Here is a 15,780-nt window from a genome sequence, read left to right on the forward strand (position 1 = left end):
TCCCGTATAGGATCTTAATGTAAATTTTCTACAAAAATAGTACTGATAATATGATGCGGTTTTGGTACACGCCCTTGACGCTAGTTTACGTGTTTGTACCCAGCCCAACAAACGTTTGACATGTGACACGAAAGACATTAACATTTGAGAAAGAGCTTCTCTATTGCCCACTTCTCGCATATTTATTTTTTAGATTTCAAATCTCAAAAAGGGTCATCGGGCCCACATTGATTATCACATTTACAATCCAACAATATAGTCTTCTAGATTTCATGAAAATATTCATATTATATATATATATTACGAACTTGATATAGACGGCTATCGAGCACCCAAATTTAAAAATAAAATTCAACGGTAAAAAATAATTATTTTTTAAATTTATTTTAAATTTTATATAATTTTATTCTCTACAACTCCATTACATTGAATCATGTTTTTGAATGTTACAAGGTGATCAAATCAGAAAATTTGCTTATTCTTTTTTTCATTGTGGGTACGAGAGAGAGAGAGAGAAAAGGACGTCAGGGGTGTCAGAGAAAAACTGTTTTATATTATCAAAATTCAAATACTACAAGTAGATTCATAAAGTAAAATGTAATGATCACATGCGCCTAAACCTCCATCATAAAACTGGAGATCATTTGCCTTGGGATACGCCTAATCATAAATCTGTTTCTTGTGTATCCCTAAGCAAATGATCTATGATTGTTTGAAAGGGGTGTTTTGTGTGTGTGTGTGTGTGTGTGTGTGTGTCAGAGGGAGGAGTCATATTATCACGACATGCCAAAAATAACCTTATGAATATTGACATCTAACTAGATTTTTAAGACAATAATCAACCTATCAATATGACGCCTAATTAGGTTTGTGAGTAAATTTTTATTAGGAGCCAAAATATGTGGTGGGGATCCCAGAAGATTAACTTAGTCGTGCTGGAGTAACATTGAAATTGACATTGCTTCACACATTGGTGTGCATAGATGCTTCTCACTCATATGTTGCTGAAAAGTATCTAAGGTTCTGTATCCAGGTCAGCACTGTTTGGACCATGTAAATTTCAATGTTACTTGAGCATTTTCCTTAAATTATCAACATACCTCGAATCAAAATCCTACAAATGGATTATGATATCAGGATATCTTATCCCGAATCTTATCCCAAATCTTTTGTTTTGTTTTGTTTGATCAATTTAGTCAAATATTTAAATCAATCAACATTTGACAGGTGTACAAACGGAATAGGGCACCAGATATTTTTCACTACTGACTATGTAAGACTTGTTTGCATCTTTAAGAGGTCATCATTATAAAAACCTAAGACGCTCACATCTTTCGACATTGGAATCATTTGGTGCTTATTCGGGTTTGTTTTAGTCTCTACTGGGAAGAAGCCACGACTTACCGATTCTATAATACATTAAGAGAAATGGAGCATTTAAATGTGGGCAGCCCAGACCCAAACACAAACGGGTGTGAATCTGGATCTGGATCTGGTGCTTGGTAAGTCATTTTATTTTAACTTCACACTAGGGATGTCAACGGGTTGGTTTTAGTTGGATTCCTAAACGAATTGGAATCAAAATTGATCAATTTTATTGGTTTTGGTTTCTATTGATTCTAGTTTCAATTCTCAAACTTATGGGGTGGGAACTAAATATGATTGCAACGTGGGCAGGTTGGAGGGTCAAACCAGGTTCAATCCAAGTTGTAGGACCCTCAACCTGAGTTCAACTCAATTTGATCATCGGGTGAGAGTTCATTTACTCAAGCTCAACCCGAGATTGAGCACTTCTAAAATTGGGTTGAGCATAGTTAGCTCAACTTAGATAATTTTGGACGGGTTGGACAGGTTGGGCTCATTGAGGAAGTCTATTTTATTTTGATTAACACATAAATTTTATTTTATATCTTTAAAAAGAAATACAATATAAAAAATAAAATCGTTAGTAAATAAATTTGCACAAAACCTTTAGATCCATACATTTTTATCTCATAATTTTTTCCCTTAGTTTTACAAATATATTTAAGAAGAGAAAATTAATAATTTTTTAATAAATAAATAAAAATATTTATATGTAAATATATAGCATCGAGTTTGGGTTGACTAGGAGTGCTCAGAGCCTCAACCCGAATTCAATTTAGGTTGAGATTTCCTAGCCCAGGCTCAACACATTTTTCATATAATCCAACCTAGGCTTGCCCATCAGTCGGGTTGAGCCCAAGTTGAGTTCAAGGTTAGCCCGCCCAAGTTGCAGCCCTAGAAAAAAATCATAGAATTTTTTTTTTCTTAAATGATTCAATTATTTGTTTTTATCAATTTTGGAATCAATTCAGTTCCAAGTCCAATAAAAAGGGATCCAAAATCAGGGTGTCCAATTCCAGATAACTGGGTACCTATTAACAACTCACCTCATGCACAAGGTTTTTCTCTTAGTTATTTGTTCTTTGAGCATCCTAAGGGAATATCCTCCCATCTCATGCATTGATTTAATGGAAAGCCTCGAACCTTGAACTTCATTTGAGTCATAGCTTCAAGTGTACATCGAGATGGTAGGATGATTATGGGGATTCTTTAGACAATGTATATCCCTAGAAGAATCTAGTCAATCATGTATTTGATGCTTTTTCTCATCTATGGAAACAAAGAAACCAAGTTGACTTATTCGATTCATCTTATCTCGTATTAGAACTCAAGATTTAAACTATGTAATAATCAAAATATATTTATGTATCTATAATTTTTTGTTTTTCTAATTATAAGGTTACTTAATTCAAGGACTTTTAGCATAAAAATTTCATAAGTTTATGGCAATGGCAAAAAATGGCCACTTTTTTTCTTCAATACTCAAAATAGGGCTATTTGCTCTAGGGATTCATTTTTTTTCGACATAAATGCTCTCACCTACAATATTTTTAATAAACCCTTCAAAAACATTCTTCTAAATTATAATTCCTCCCTCCCAAACCTTTTATTCCATTGACACAGAGAGAATTTCAGTTTCTCTACTAAAAAATCATTGAGCTCACCTACTAGACTTTCGATTTGAGGAACGATAGTGAACCTTATAGATCTACCCACTCTCGTGTTCGATATCCTTGATCTATTAGAGCTTCCCACCAAACATTATCACTTTTCTTCTATTTCTTTCATTTTTTTAAAATCATTTATATGTTCTTATAATATATTTCTCCTCAATAGTTTTACAAACCGAAAATGGTAGTAAAAAGAATTGATTTTACAAAAATTTTAAGCTTTTGGAATGTATTATACCATCGAGAATCAGCGTTACTTATCGTAGAGGTTTGATGCTATACACCATTTTTCACTTACAAAATTTTTTGATATTCTTATTCATCGAAGTTCGACGATGGGTAATGTTGAGCCTCGAGGTATAATATATTCCAATGTCGATGTTCTTCATTGAGTCAATTTTATGAACAAACCCTTTAAAATTTCCTGAAATCAATTTTTTTGTTTACCATTTTCCATTTTTATAACTAGTGAGGATATATCAAGGTTACAAGAATATATAAATAAATTTTTTTTTTTTAAAGAAAGAAATTGAGGAGCGAGTGATTATCTTAGTTGGAATACTCTAATAAATCGTGAATCAAACAGAGAGTGGATAGATCTACAAGGTTCACTATAATTTTTCAGATCTAGAGCCTCGTTGATGAGCCTCAATAACTTTTTAACGGGTTTTGGTAGAGAGAGTAAAGAATAGAGGAAGTTACAATTTAGAAGAATATTTTTCAAGGGTTTATTAAAGAAATTGTAGGTGATAGTATTTTTAAATAATAAAAAAATGAGTTATTGTAACAAATAACCTTATTTTGAGTGTAAAAAAAAAGTGGCCCTTTCTTTCCATGGCCATAAACCTATGGAATTTTTATGTTAAAAGTGCTCAATACAATATCAAAAATAAAACTTTTATTTTATGTTCATAAAGAAATCAATTGACTTGGTCGAGCTGAGGACAAAACATTTCAGATTTTGGATGAGTCACTCTGATGAACAATTCACATGACCTTTTGCTCAGCCGCATTGTCCGATCTTAGATGCATCAATGCGATAAGCGTGATTGATAGTGACTTAAGTAGACTTGGATCTCTAACAATCGGAGTCAAATAAAACAATGGGAAAATTATTAAAACAGTAATATATTAATTAATAATTATAAAAAAATAATACTTTTTTCAAATTTATCAAAAAAGTAATAAATTAACCGATGGCTAAACCACCGGTTTTCAACTTGATGAAAATACCCTCATGAAAACTAGTAGTCCAATGGCCAGTTTTCATTTATTATTATTTTAATAATTATAAATATGAATTTTTTTTACTAATTATAAATTAATATATTATATTTTAATAATTTATTTTTATTACTTTTTTGATAAATTATTATAATTATTTTTAATAGTAATAATATTATTATTATTCCTAAAAATATTATTATTAATTTTTGATAAATTCACTATATTATTCCCAATAATATATTATATTATTTTTTGTAGTAATTTGGCTAAAATTATATTATTTTATAATTATTAAAAATAAGGGAAAAATATATTACTTTCTAAAAAATTACAAAATAAAAATTTTTATAATTATTTGTTGTATTTTATTTTTCTAAAATTATAAATTAATATATTATATTTTTTAATAATTTCCCTTACTCATAAATTAATATATTAATTTTTTAATAATTATAAATTATATATATATATATATTGGAGCAGTTCGACAGCCCTAAAGTTTGCCAAACATTATGTCAAACAGTTTTTGTAAATCACTTTTGATGGGGTTAGAAGTTTTAGAATATGCTAATTTTTTGTGAGGATGATCTTTATGGTGAAGAGATCATCCTCACCAAAAATAAGCTCATTTTGAATTTTCTAACCCTAGTTTACTAGTTGAAGAATTGTGGACCGTTCAATTTTTGTAAATCACTTTTGATGGGGTTAGAAGTTTTGGAATAGGCTGATTTTTGGTGAGAATGATCTCCTCATTAATTTTTTGCCTAAATCCCTTGATATATATATTTTTTTAATTTTTAATTTTATTTTTGAGATGTTAATCAAAATTACCTAAATTTCTAATTCCCTCTACATCGTTCTCTAGCCAAAATCTCCTAATGTTCTTCTCCATAAATTGTCGTCATCTTCATCTGTTTTAAATTTATTTTGTGTGTCGATTAATATAAAACTACTTAAATCCCTCTTCATGAATTTCTTGCCTAAATCTTGTGATATATATGTTTTTTTTTTTAATTTTACTTTTGAGAGGTTAATATAAATTGACTTAAGTGGCTAAATTCTCTAGCCAAAAAATCTCGTGATGTTTCCCCCCAATAAATCTTACTATGTAGTAAGGAAAGTGTTTTTCTTTCCATTACAAAGAGAGATTCTGTTGCCACACTAGCTTTTGCCAACGGCGCCCCAATTCATATGTGGGTCATAAAAGAATTTTCACTGTTGAGTGGTGTTAGAATAACTTGGTGTGGAAATAGAAGCGCTCATTACAAAAGTCAACAATTTTGACAAGACATTAAAATATAAAAAACGATTGAGTGTTTAGAAGGGTAAATAAGTGAGAGTAGAACTGTAGAAGTTATAATTTGAAGGGTTTTGGGGGGGGGGGGGGGGGGGGGAAATTCCAGGTTATATTATAGGAGTTATAAATGTGGAGGGGTCTTGTCCAAAAGCTGTGTTTCGTAAATCTTGTAGAAAGTACTTCTACAACTTTTAAATTGGAAAAGTGAATTTTTGTAAAAGCACGTTTGGTTAGAATATTTAAAAAAATGTTTTAAAAAGAAGTACATTATAAAAAAAAAAATAAAAACTTAAATAGAAGTCAAGTTAGAATGTCTTCTAGAACTACCGAGTTGACTCATCCAAATAATCTTATTTTAGACATGAAGAAGCACAACTCAATTCACAATTATTTATTAAAAGGACTTAGTTGTACTTTGAAATATTGTTTAAAGGGTTTTTGTGTTTTGTTGGCAGTGAATGGTTGGTAAATATAATGAATGAAAAACAAACACAAGGGGAACACACAACAGATGAAAAAAAGCCAAAAATTCAAAGGGTACAAGAAAGGTTGCGAGAGAACGAATCATACAAGAAATGCTTTACTCCTGAGAGAGTGTCGATTGGTCCTTATTACCATAATGAACCCAAGTACAAGAAAGAAATTAAGACTCAGTACACTCAAAGTTTTGTCAAAGATTGTGTTAAGGATATTGATAAAACAAAAATAGCAGACTTTTGTAAAAAGGTTGTAGATGTGATTGCAGAGGTGACTGCAGAGGCCAAAGAGTGCTATGCCAAAGACACCATTAGTACTAACATTCATTCAGATAAAGTATTCACTCAGATGATGATCTTAGATGGTTGCTTTGTTATGCAATTCATCCACAACTTCGTAACTAGCGAACTATATAAGTCGATACCATGTGGCTATAATAGATATTCCATACAGAGAGATTTGTTCTTGCTTGAGAACCAACTCCCATATGTGGTTCTTAAGGCATTGATGAAGTTGAAATACCATGATACTAAAGAAGGTGTAGACAAGATCGATGAATTTGTCCGTCAGTATATTAATCCCTATGCCGATAATCCTAACAAGATTTCCATTACTAGTGAAGATCCTCCCCTTCATCTCCTTGACCTTCTTCGGACCAAATTACTCACGAGGTCCACTTCTCCAGTTCCTCATAGCCGCATAAGGAATTGTTATGGCCAATTGGTGCACTGGATTAGGACTAACACTCGTCCTGATCAAGCCGATCCCGCCAGTTCTGAAAATTCGGCTTCACACCTTACAGTAGCGGCCCAGCCCAGCTCTAACCATTCCCTGCCCACCTCTGACGATTTACCTACATACCTTCCAGTAAGGGAGCTTAAAGCTGTGGGAATTAAGTTTGAGAGAAGTCGTACAACTTGTTTAAACGACATTGAATTTAGAACTTACGGGGTCATTTATAAAAAGTTGACACTTCCTCAAATGATCATAGATGATCTAACCAAATGCATGTTTCTTAACTTGATTGCCTATGAGATGTGCCCAGATGCCAACATTGGTCATAAAATCACAGGCTACATATGTTTATTGGATTCTTTGATTGATCATGCTGACGATGTGAAGGAGTTGCGGTCTAAGGAAATAATCGTCAATTGCCTTTGTAGCAATGAAGAAGTGGTCAATCTCTTCACTGAATTGGGAATGGGATTGCTTTATGAGCCTCAAACCTACAAAGAAGTTACAAGAGGCATTCATTTATATTACAAAAACAAAATGAGGGTCTTATTCGGGGAATTTTTACACACTCATTTCAATCGCCCCTGGACTGCTATTGGTTTCTTCGCTGGAATTTGTTTTATCAGCTTAGCTGCTACTCAAACCTACTTCACAATCCATTCTCTAGGGAAGTAATTTTTTAATTTTTTTTTATACTTTATTTATGAAGTTATCATATTGTCCTGTTTGTATCATTTAGGAGTATGAATAATCTTATCCAACTATGCATATGCCATTCCTTTAGAGGAGATTGTCTTTGTTACTTCTTTTCTCCTGAAGATATCTTTTTTCTTACTATGTAATGATAAGCTGAATATGATTGTTAAAGATAGCTAGATTCATTGTTCCCACACTATGTGGAAAAAGTCCATATTTGATAGTCTTAGCCCGTCAAATTTTGCAAAATTTGACAGACCCTCCCATCAAATATGTCCGTCAAATATTCTCTTGTAGAATTTTTTTTTTGACGGCCCTGGACTATCAAATTATTGGAGAATGGGTTTAAAAAAAAATCTATAAGAGTATAACCATCGAATTTGGAGGTTTAACAAACAATAGCACGATTCTCTAATTCATCAATCACAATGATCGAAATAATAGTAAAAAAAATCAGAAAAATAAAAAACAAAATAAAAATCATAAAACAAGAATATGATGAGCATCCATATTAATTGAAGAACAAAGAAGAGAAAACTGAATCAAAGTACCCGTCCATTCCGACCACCCCGCTGGAACAATGACATCACTTATAGCTGTCTGCATCACAATTGTCCTTGAATGCTCCTTCTATGGTCTCCCAAGATAAGATGGGAAACTACTTTGAACGGGTTTCAAATCGAAAGTTGCACCGATTCTACATTTCTGAATTACAATTCCTGTGTTCTGGTTTGGATCAGTTCGTCCCTCACTACGTGAAAAAAGTCCAAATATGACGAAAAGAATTATGTTTTCAAGCCGTCAAATTTTTTTTAGTTGAATTCGTGGGTTTTAGGCGGAAGCATTTTTTTTTAAGTTATACATAGAACAGAAAAAATAATTAAAACCAAACTGTTTAGTGTGGGAGAGCTGAGGAGAGGAAGGTTCTCTCTCTCTATCTTTCTCGATCGATTTGTGATTAAAATCCCTAAACAGGGGTTTCTCTCTCGATCTCACATCTCTTCAATCTCTCGATCTCTCTCGATCTCACATCTCTTTCGATTTCGCTCGATCTCTCGTTTTCTCTGGTAAATCCTCTCCATCACTCTCGTATTTTCCTTCTCTCTCACTCACATCACTCTCAATCCTGCAATCAATATCTGATTCGAGTTTAAACAACTGGATTAAGGTTACAAAGCCAATGAAGGACACGAAGACCGCGTTCAGGTATGAATCTAGGTTTTCTTAATCTCCCAATTTTTTTCTCTATAGATGTTCTATTTTTAACCCTGAAATTAAACGAATCTTTCATCATGCACGCTGATTTGATTGAGAAACGAATGAATTTTTACCACACAACGTAAATCTAAATTAAGAGAAACCATTCCAATTTTAAATCTCTTATCTCTTTTCTTATCTGTTTGTGTGAATTAGATCGAATCACAAGCCACCTTTTACTTAGTTTTTAACTTGAATTTTAGGATTTTATCCCAAAAAATTGTGGATTTCACATTGTATCCAAAAACCTACTTATTTCGACACTAAAATACGTGTTAGTTCAGATATTCATGCTATGATTTTGAATCCCAAATATTTCATGAGTGTAGGATCTAGAGTTTTATTTTCAATCAAAAACACTAAAATGGATTATTGGTAAGTCAAAATAAATATTTTATAGCTCTTGATATAATGTAGTTTAGGGGTGTATGAGGTGTATCGAATCAAGTCCTTGTAGGGGAAGAATAGTTAGAATAGGTGGAGTGCATAGGATCATAGTCTTGTTGCAAGAGAAGTTGAGTTATGTGTAGTTCCTTGAATGTGTAAGATAGTAGGTAGTTTAGAATAATGTTTTAGGGTGTAATTTACATCTTCTATTTAAAATTTATATTGCTTTTGAGCTTAAATAAATGAAATTATGCGGATAAAATACTTATTGAATCTTTTGTTGGATTTTGGAGATTGACTATCTCGAATTGGTGTATATTCTTCGTCTTTCATTATATTCTATGATCTAATCGAATTACGTATGTAACACCTCTCAATTGTATTGAGAGAGAGAACTTAAGTTTAGGTAGGAACCACTTAAATATACCACATTGGTTCTGGGCAATTCTTTAACTCACCCAAATTAGAAGACTATATGTGTAAAGGAAAACACTACACAAACTATACAAGTAGGCTTGTAGTTAGAAATTCACTCATTGGAAAACTTCTAACCATTTTGTGATGACATTCTTTCTTTAATCAGGAGTTGAAGGGTGTTGCTTTTGAGAAAAGGTTAACCTATTATAGAACTATTTGTGCATTGAGAGAATGATACCTGTTAAAAGTTGAAGGAGAAACTATTGAGATGGTGAGATTAATTTTATTTCAAGTACATTTTAGTGGTTTTGTGTGCATTGGCTGTTAGGGAATCCCACTCAACCGGGATACCTTGGATGTTTCAGACTCAGACTTTTTAAGATTCTATCTGGTACAATAGGTTCAATATCTATTGTTTGTTCCCTGCTACCTTGGTCCAATATGTGTTTGGAATGCCCCATTTATCTCATCGAAGATTTTTTCATTTGTTTGCCAGATTTTTAGAAAATCTTAACCGTGGATAACTTTATGGCTAGGGGTGTCACTTCAGTCAACTTCTGTGTTCTATGTTAAGTCTAATAGGGAGTCGGTCAACCATTTGCTTAGTCATTGTTCCTTTTCAATGTGCTATATTTTCTGTTCATTCATTGTTTCAAAGTTGGTAGCTCAATGACATTTCTCTTTGAAGAAGAATTCTTTGATCTTTAACCTCATTCACTGTGTGTTGGGGAACCTAGACAAAGCAAAATTGAAGGGCTTTCCAAGGGAAGGAGCAATCGCTGCAAGATGTCATAATGTCCATTTTGGGTCTATTATTCTTCTGGAGCAAGATTTTCCAGGAATTAAAACTAGTCTTTTTTTGAGGATTTCATTATGATACATACTTTTTTTTTTTCATTCAGGCTGTGGAGAATGTCAACGCAATCATTGGACCTGCATTGATTGGCAAGGTACTATCTACACTTCAAAGTATGTCATTGGTGTGATTAGCCTACTAGTAATTGGTCACTGATGCAGATGATATATCGTTGCATGCATTTATAAGATCCAACGAAGTAGACCAAAATTGACAACTTCATGGTACAAAAGCTTGATGGAACAGCCAATCAGTGGGGTTGGTGCAAACAGAAGGTATCTATTCGTGTCTTCCTCAACTACCGACAATGGTTATGATTGTATTTATGTATATTTCAATGACACCATCATTCTTGGCCTACATAAGCTAATTGTTCTACATGGTCCCTCAGTCCACAACCTTTTTCATATACCATATATATTTCATAGAAAATGCAATTTTAATGTGTCCAATTCTTCATTTTCCAGAAAAACTATTCAAGTCCAAAGCGTGTTTTGATAATAAAGGGGCAAAACTAAGAGTAATAGTAAATTATTTTAAAATATTTGAATCCGACTAGTCTTAGTAAGGACTTCCTACGCAGGGGTGGATTTAGAGTGGGGCTGTGGGGGCACTTGCCCCCACAAGAGCTTTCAAATTCTATGGATTAATCTGCTATTAAAACAGATTTTGGCGGCAAATAAAGAAACCTGCCACTATTCCCTCACAATTTTTGTTTCTACTCTTGGTTGCCCTCACATGAGCAAAATCCTGGCTCCACCCCTGTTCCTAAGGATCCTGGGTTCACTTTGAGGGATAAAAACACATGATATGATGCTTTAGGGTGGAGAAACTTAAGGTTATGAATCTAGCTCTATTGTGTAAATGGTTATGGAAGTTCAGAGTATACAAATTTAATATTTGTAGGAAGACTGGAATTAATTCAGCCTATCCCAGATATTTGGGATATGGATTTGATTATGATACATGTTCGAGTTTGACAATGCACATTCTGACTTTGCTAGTATATTTAATAGTGTGATTAGTCTTGACCAGGTTTAATTATCAACACATGGCGAATATTTTATCCTTGTAAAGGTAGGCTTTTGGTTTTATCTAATTTCTTTGTATCATTGTAAATGATCTTCATTTTTATAAATAAAAAATCTTTTTTTGCCTTACCGAGAATAGTAAAACGGCTTGGAATACCTGATGAGAGGCTAATACTTATGCTGGCAGATGATATGGCTTGCAATGCTAGGAATAATTTTCCCCTCCTTTTGAACTTCATTTTGGTTTCTCTGGCCCTTCCTTATTGATCCATTAATGAGTACTAATGAGGGGCATTAAACATTCTCAATCCGTTTCTCTTATCCTATTCCCAACTCCTTTCGAGAGACAAAATGAGCATGTATTCGGGTTCTTCGATGTGGCTGGGCAGTGCATTTCAACTTGTCATTACACTTACTGGTCATCCATATCTGGATTTCTTTCAGCATGTTCCCCAGCCACAACAACTCTTTTGCGGCTTCACTATCACTCCTGTATTCAGCCCTCGTGGAAGAGATAGCACCAGTAGGTCAGTTCGTCGAAAGCTGCACCGAGTGGCAGCAGCAGCCCCGGGCTTGAATACATAACCTGTGGTAGATCCCCTATCGTACGAATCACAACCATCGTTGTCAGCATCACAATATCCATGTCAACAATCTTTCCCCATATGCTCGTAGCACAAACCAAAACTTCAAGTGCCTTTCACATAGCGAAATATTTTGATCTCTGCAGCAAACGTGCTTGCTTTTCTAGGACTTTCCATGAGCCGCAAATCTTTTTTGCCTGCACCAGTCTCAGGCCTAGACTGCTTACATACTAAAATTAGTTTATACTTTATATGAAGTAGTATAAACTCTATCATCACCATCACTTCTAGGCATGATTTTATCATAACAATCGGCAGGACTGGAGATATTGTACTGAGATACAACATAAAATTATCTTTCAAAAACTGCCTAAAGTTGCTAAGATTTGAACTGGAACTCTGGCTGTAGGGCTTAAAATGGGTTGGGTTTGGGTTAGGGTTAGAAATGAGGATATCCAGATCTGAATTAAAGTAGTAGAAAATGATATTTTCAAAAACATAAAGTATGAGTTTCTAAGCAAAACATAATTCGGATCTAGGCAGGATATATAGATAGATCCGTATCTGACTTGGATCATGGGACATCAAACCATATTAGACCCATTTTTTAATTCAGTGCTACTCCAAAGACCCCAACATGCTAAATTTGGATTTTGGATAAAATCCGACCCATTTTATGCTCGAGTGGGCTGGACAAAATTATGGCTTGTTGTATATTTCATATTCTTAATTCAATTTTTGTATCAGCAGGTTCCACATTGGTTGACATACGAATTCCCTTCTTCTGTGAAGACCAAAGTTAGCCTTCTGTGGGGAGGTGAATGGCATGGGTAGGAACAGATGTGGTGAGCTTTATATTCTTTCTCTTCTGCTCATTTTGTGAGGAAATACGTTATGTGTGCATTCTGTATTTAGTTTTATATTATCCTAATAATTCCGATCTTTCTTGTACTATTTACCTTGCATGTGTACAAAACATTACTACCCACAACTATGCTGACAAAAGTAATGGATCCATTATGTTTATAAATTTTTTTTATCACCAGTCAATTATAAGGAAACAACCACTTGTCTGTTAACCCCGACTCGGTGCCACCAGTTTATTGAATTGGAATACTGCTTGTCTTCTTTGGTTGGGTTTTTCTGAAGTGCATTCAATTTAATGCTACAACATGTCCTTAGCTAGTATTTACTAATTAAATGTACCAAAATTTATTGCAAACCATGCATTGAAACATTGTAACTATTTTATAATTTTTTTTTTTGGAAGGCATAATCTATTTTTAGGTTATTCTTAGAAAACACCAGCATAATGGAGCTAAGCATTGGGCAATCAGGACAGATCATGTTTATAGAATGACTTTGCAAAGGTGAGGATGTTGAGAGGATGGGTGGTAATAATATGATAAGACAATTTGAAATGAGCACATTTTGGGGGAATCTAGTAATAGCCCTAATCTAGTTACCTCCTCGAGAAATAACATATTATAATTTGAAGAACATGGATCATCCCTGAATAGGATTATACTGCTTCAATGGTTAAGGAAACACGTTTCTCCTATTTTGTAAAGATTTTGCTATGTGCATGGTGTTCTTTATTAAGATGCGCCTAAATCCTAATATTTACTTGACTTGAAAACTAATACCTTCTTTGATTGGAAACAAAAGATACCATGAGTCAATCAAAGGGTTGGCTCAAACATACATATAAGCTCACACTTGGCTATGGCTTTGTAATAGAAAAATGGATCCTATACATATGTTTTTTCTTGTGTTTTTCTATAAAAGCTACAAACATATTTTTTTAATATTCTTTTTCAATTTATTAAATCAGAGGAAAGAGTCACAAGAACAATGCCTACTTGCCCCTTCGTCTTGAGTTCAAATATGTTTTTGTCTTGTTACTCAAACCAGCAAGGTTAGACCAGAAGTTCTCCAAGGGATTTTCAAGTGTTTTCATTGTTGAAGCCTTTTAAAGAATGTAGATCAGCAATTTAAGTACACAAAGGTGTTATTTCTATTTGTTAATTTGAATTGGACTGCCGGTTCTTCTTGATTTTATATTTTAATAATATTGGTTGTTTTGTGTTGTAGCCAATAATTTGCGTGAATGCTGCTTGTTCAGAGGGTCAGAATGCAAGAGACCTCAAAAGAGATAACCACGGGTTCCCTTCCCCGATCATTGGATGTTAACCTCTACCATGAGATTGTCGAACATGCTAGGGCGGGGGACATGTAAGATCTTAATTTTGAAGTCATTTTAATGTTTAGTTGTCCAGGCGTCTAATGATTGAAGAGACAACGATATTAAAAATAGCAATTCACGGTGAGCTCTTCGAACACCACCTCTCTTTTGTGGTATGTTGTTCACACTAAATTGTTATCATGGTGCATGATCTTTTTTTCTTTCAGTGGAAATGAGGGATTGTCATCAAAGGCCTTATTATCCGCTCAAAAAACTGAGTCAATGACAAAGGAGATGGGAGTGCTATAGATGGCTCTAACCGAGGTGAAAGTCGGGCAGTGGAAATTCGGCCTCATCGTCGAAGGAGAGTAAGGTATGTGTGTTGACATATTTTCTAGTTATTTAAGATATGTGTGTGGATTGAATTATCTTAAAGATTAGAAATTATTTAATTTCCTTCTAGTAAGGTATGTGTGTGGACTGAATTATTGTCAATATTAGAAATTATTATTTAATTTCCTTCTTTATTCAAGGCCCATTAGGATGGAACATGAATCCTATATATCTATGTCTTTTGCTTTTGAGTTACCTTCACCTGCATTTTCCCTTACTTTTCAAATTCCTCTTAAAACATTCTTTTTCATTTTACATTCCCAGCAATCCACCACACCATCATTCCTCAAAATCACTTCTCATCTCATAACAACACTCATTTTCTTTTAAAATCAATACCCATATCTTCTTCTACCTTGCTTGAATTCCAATTTTGATGATCTTCGTATAGCTTTTTCAATCATGGTAAGTTGCATTCAGATTATTGTTGGATTCTGTTTTTGAATTCTGTACACCATTTTCGATTCATGGATCGATCTTTTTTATGTATGAATATGAAAGAATAAAATAAAAGTACTTTGGATCTTTGCTTGATTCAGAGAACTCCTGTTAACATCGCCGTTGGCTCACACGTGTGGGCTAAGAATTCGGAGGTTGCGTGGATAGATGGAGAAGTAACAGAAATCAAAGGAAACGATGCCACCATAGTTACCCAACATGGAAAAACAATAAGATATATATATATATCATATATTGCTTTATTGTCAGTTATCTGTAGCTTCAACAGAATTTTCGATCTTAATAAAGAGGTTTACATGTATATTAATTTTAGGTTATTTAGTTTAATTTGGAGCTTGTTTTATGATTTTTCTTTTGTTTTTTTTTTTTTCTGATTTTTTTATATTATTATTTCGTTCATTGTGATTGGTGAATTAGAGGACCGTGCTATTATTTGTTAAATCTCCAAATTCGACGGTCATACTCTATGGATTTTTTTTTTAAAAAAAAAAAAAAAAAAACCCATTCTCCAATAATTTGATAGTCCAGGACCGTCAAAAAAAAAATTCTACAAGAGAAGATTTGACGGGCATATTTGACAGGAAGGTCCGTCAAATTTCTCAAAATTTGACGGGCTAAGACCGTCAAATATGGGCGTTTTTCACATAGTGCCTGGGCTGTGAACATGTTCTTCTGCCCTGAATTCAGACATCGTTCATGGAGATTGCAGTCTTGTAATACCACTGTTGCATTTCCAAATATAAA

The 15,780-nt window shown here is 33.6% G+C and overlaps 1 protein-coding gene across 19 annotated transcripts; it reads left to right on the forward strand.

Moving 5' to 3' along the window:
* The first annotated feature begins 1,211 nt into the window (after window positions 1–1,211).
* LOC147384146 (UPF0481 protein At3g47200-like) lies at window positions 1,212–15,337 on the forward strand. 19 transcript variants are annotated; one of them, XM_086425345.1, is made up of 10 exons: window positions 1,212–1,502; window positions 6,015–8,534; window positions 8,636–8,673; window positions 9,695–9,799; window positions 10,431–10,478; window positions 10,574–10,659; window positions 12,750–12,844; window positions 14,094–14,325; window positions 14,412–14,557; window positions 15,117–15,337. In XM_086425345.1, exons 1-2 carry the CDS (start codon window positions 1,429–1,431, stop codon window positions 7,444–7,446), a joined length of 1,506 nt encoding a protein of 501 aa, XP_086281471.1. In that variant the 5' UTR covers window positions 1,212–1,428; the 3' UTR covers window positions 7,447–8,534; window positions 8,636–8,673; window positions 9,695–9,799; window positions 10,431–10,478; window positions 10,574–10,659; window positions 12,750–12,844; window positions 14,094–14,325; window positions 14,412–14,557; window positions 15,117–15,337. The 19 variants fall into 19 exon arrangements, 18 of the variants coding, with proteins under 18 accessions (XP_086281471.1, XP_086281466.1, XP_086281465.1 ...); XM_086425340.1 differs by having other exon boundaries at window positions 6,015–8,673; window positions 10,546–10,659; XM_086425339.1 differs by having other exon boundaries at window positions 6,015–8,673.
* Window positions 15,338–15,780: the final 443 nt, after the last annotated feature.

This window comes from Akebia trifoliata, chromosome 15 (assembly GCF_017979445.1).
Source record: "Akebia trifoliata isolate Shusen 1 chromosome 15, ASM1797944v1, whole genome shotgun sequence".
Classification (NCBI taxonomy): domain Eukaryota; kingdom Viridiplantae; phylum Streptophyta; class Magnoliopsida; order Ranunculales; family Lardizabalaceae; genus Akebia; species Akebia trifoliata.

Excerpts from the sequence above, each read along its gene's own strand:
- LOC147384146 (XM_086425340.1), top strand. The coding sequence starts at position 1,429 with ATGGAGCATTTAAATGTGGGCAGCCCAGACCCAAACACAAACGGGTGT. Across the intron at positions 1,503-6,014 it reads GGATCTGGATCTGGTGCTTG|TGAATGGTTGGTAAATATAA; the intron begins GTAAGTCATTTT and ends TTTTGTTGGCAG.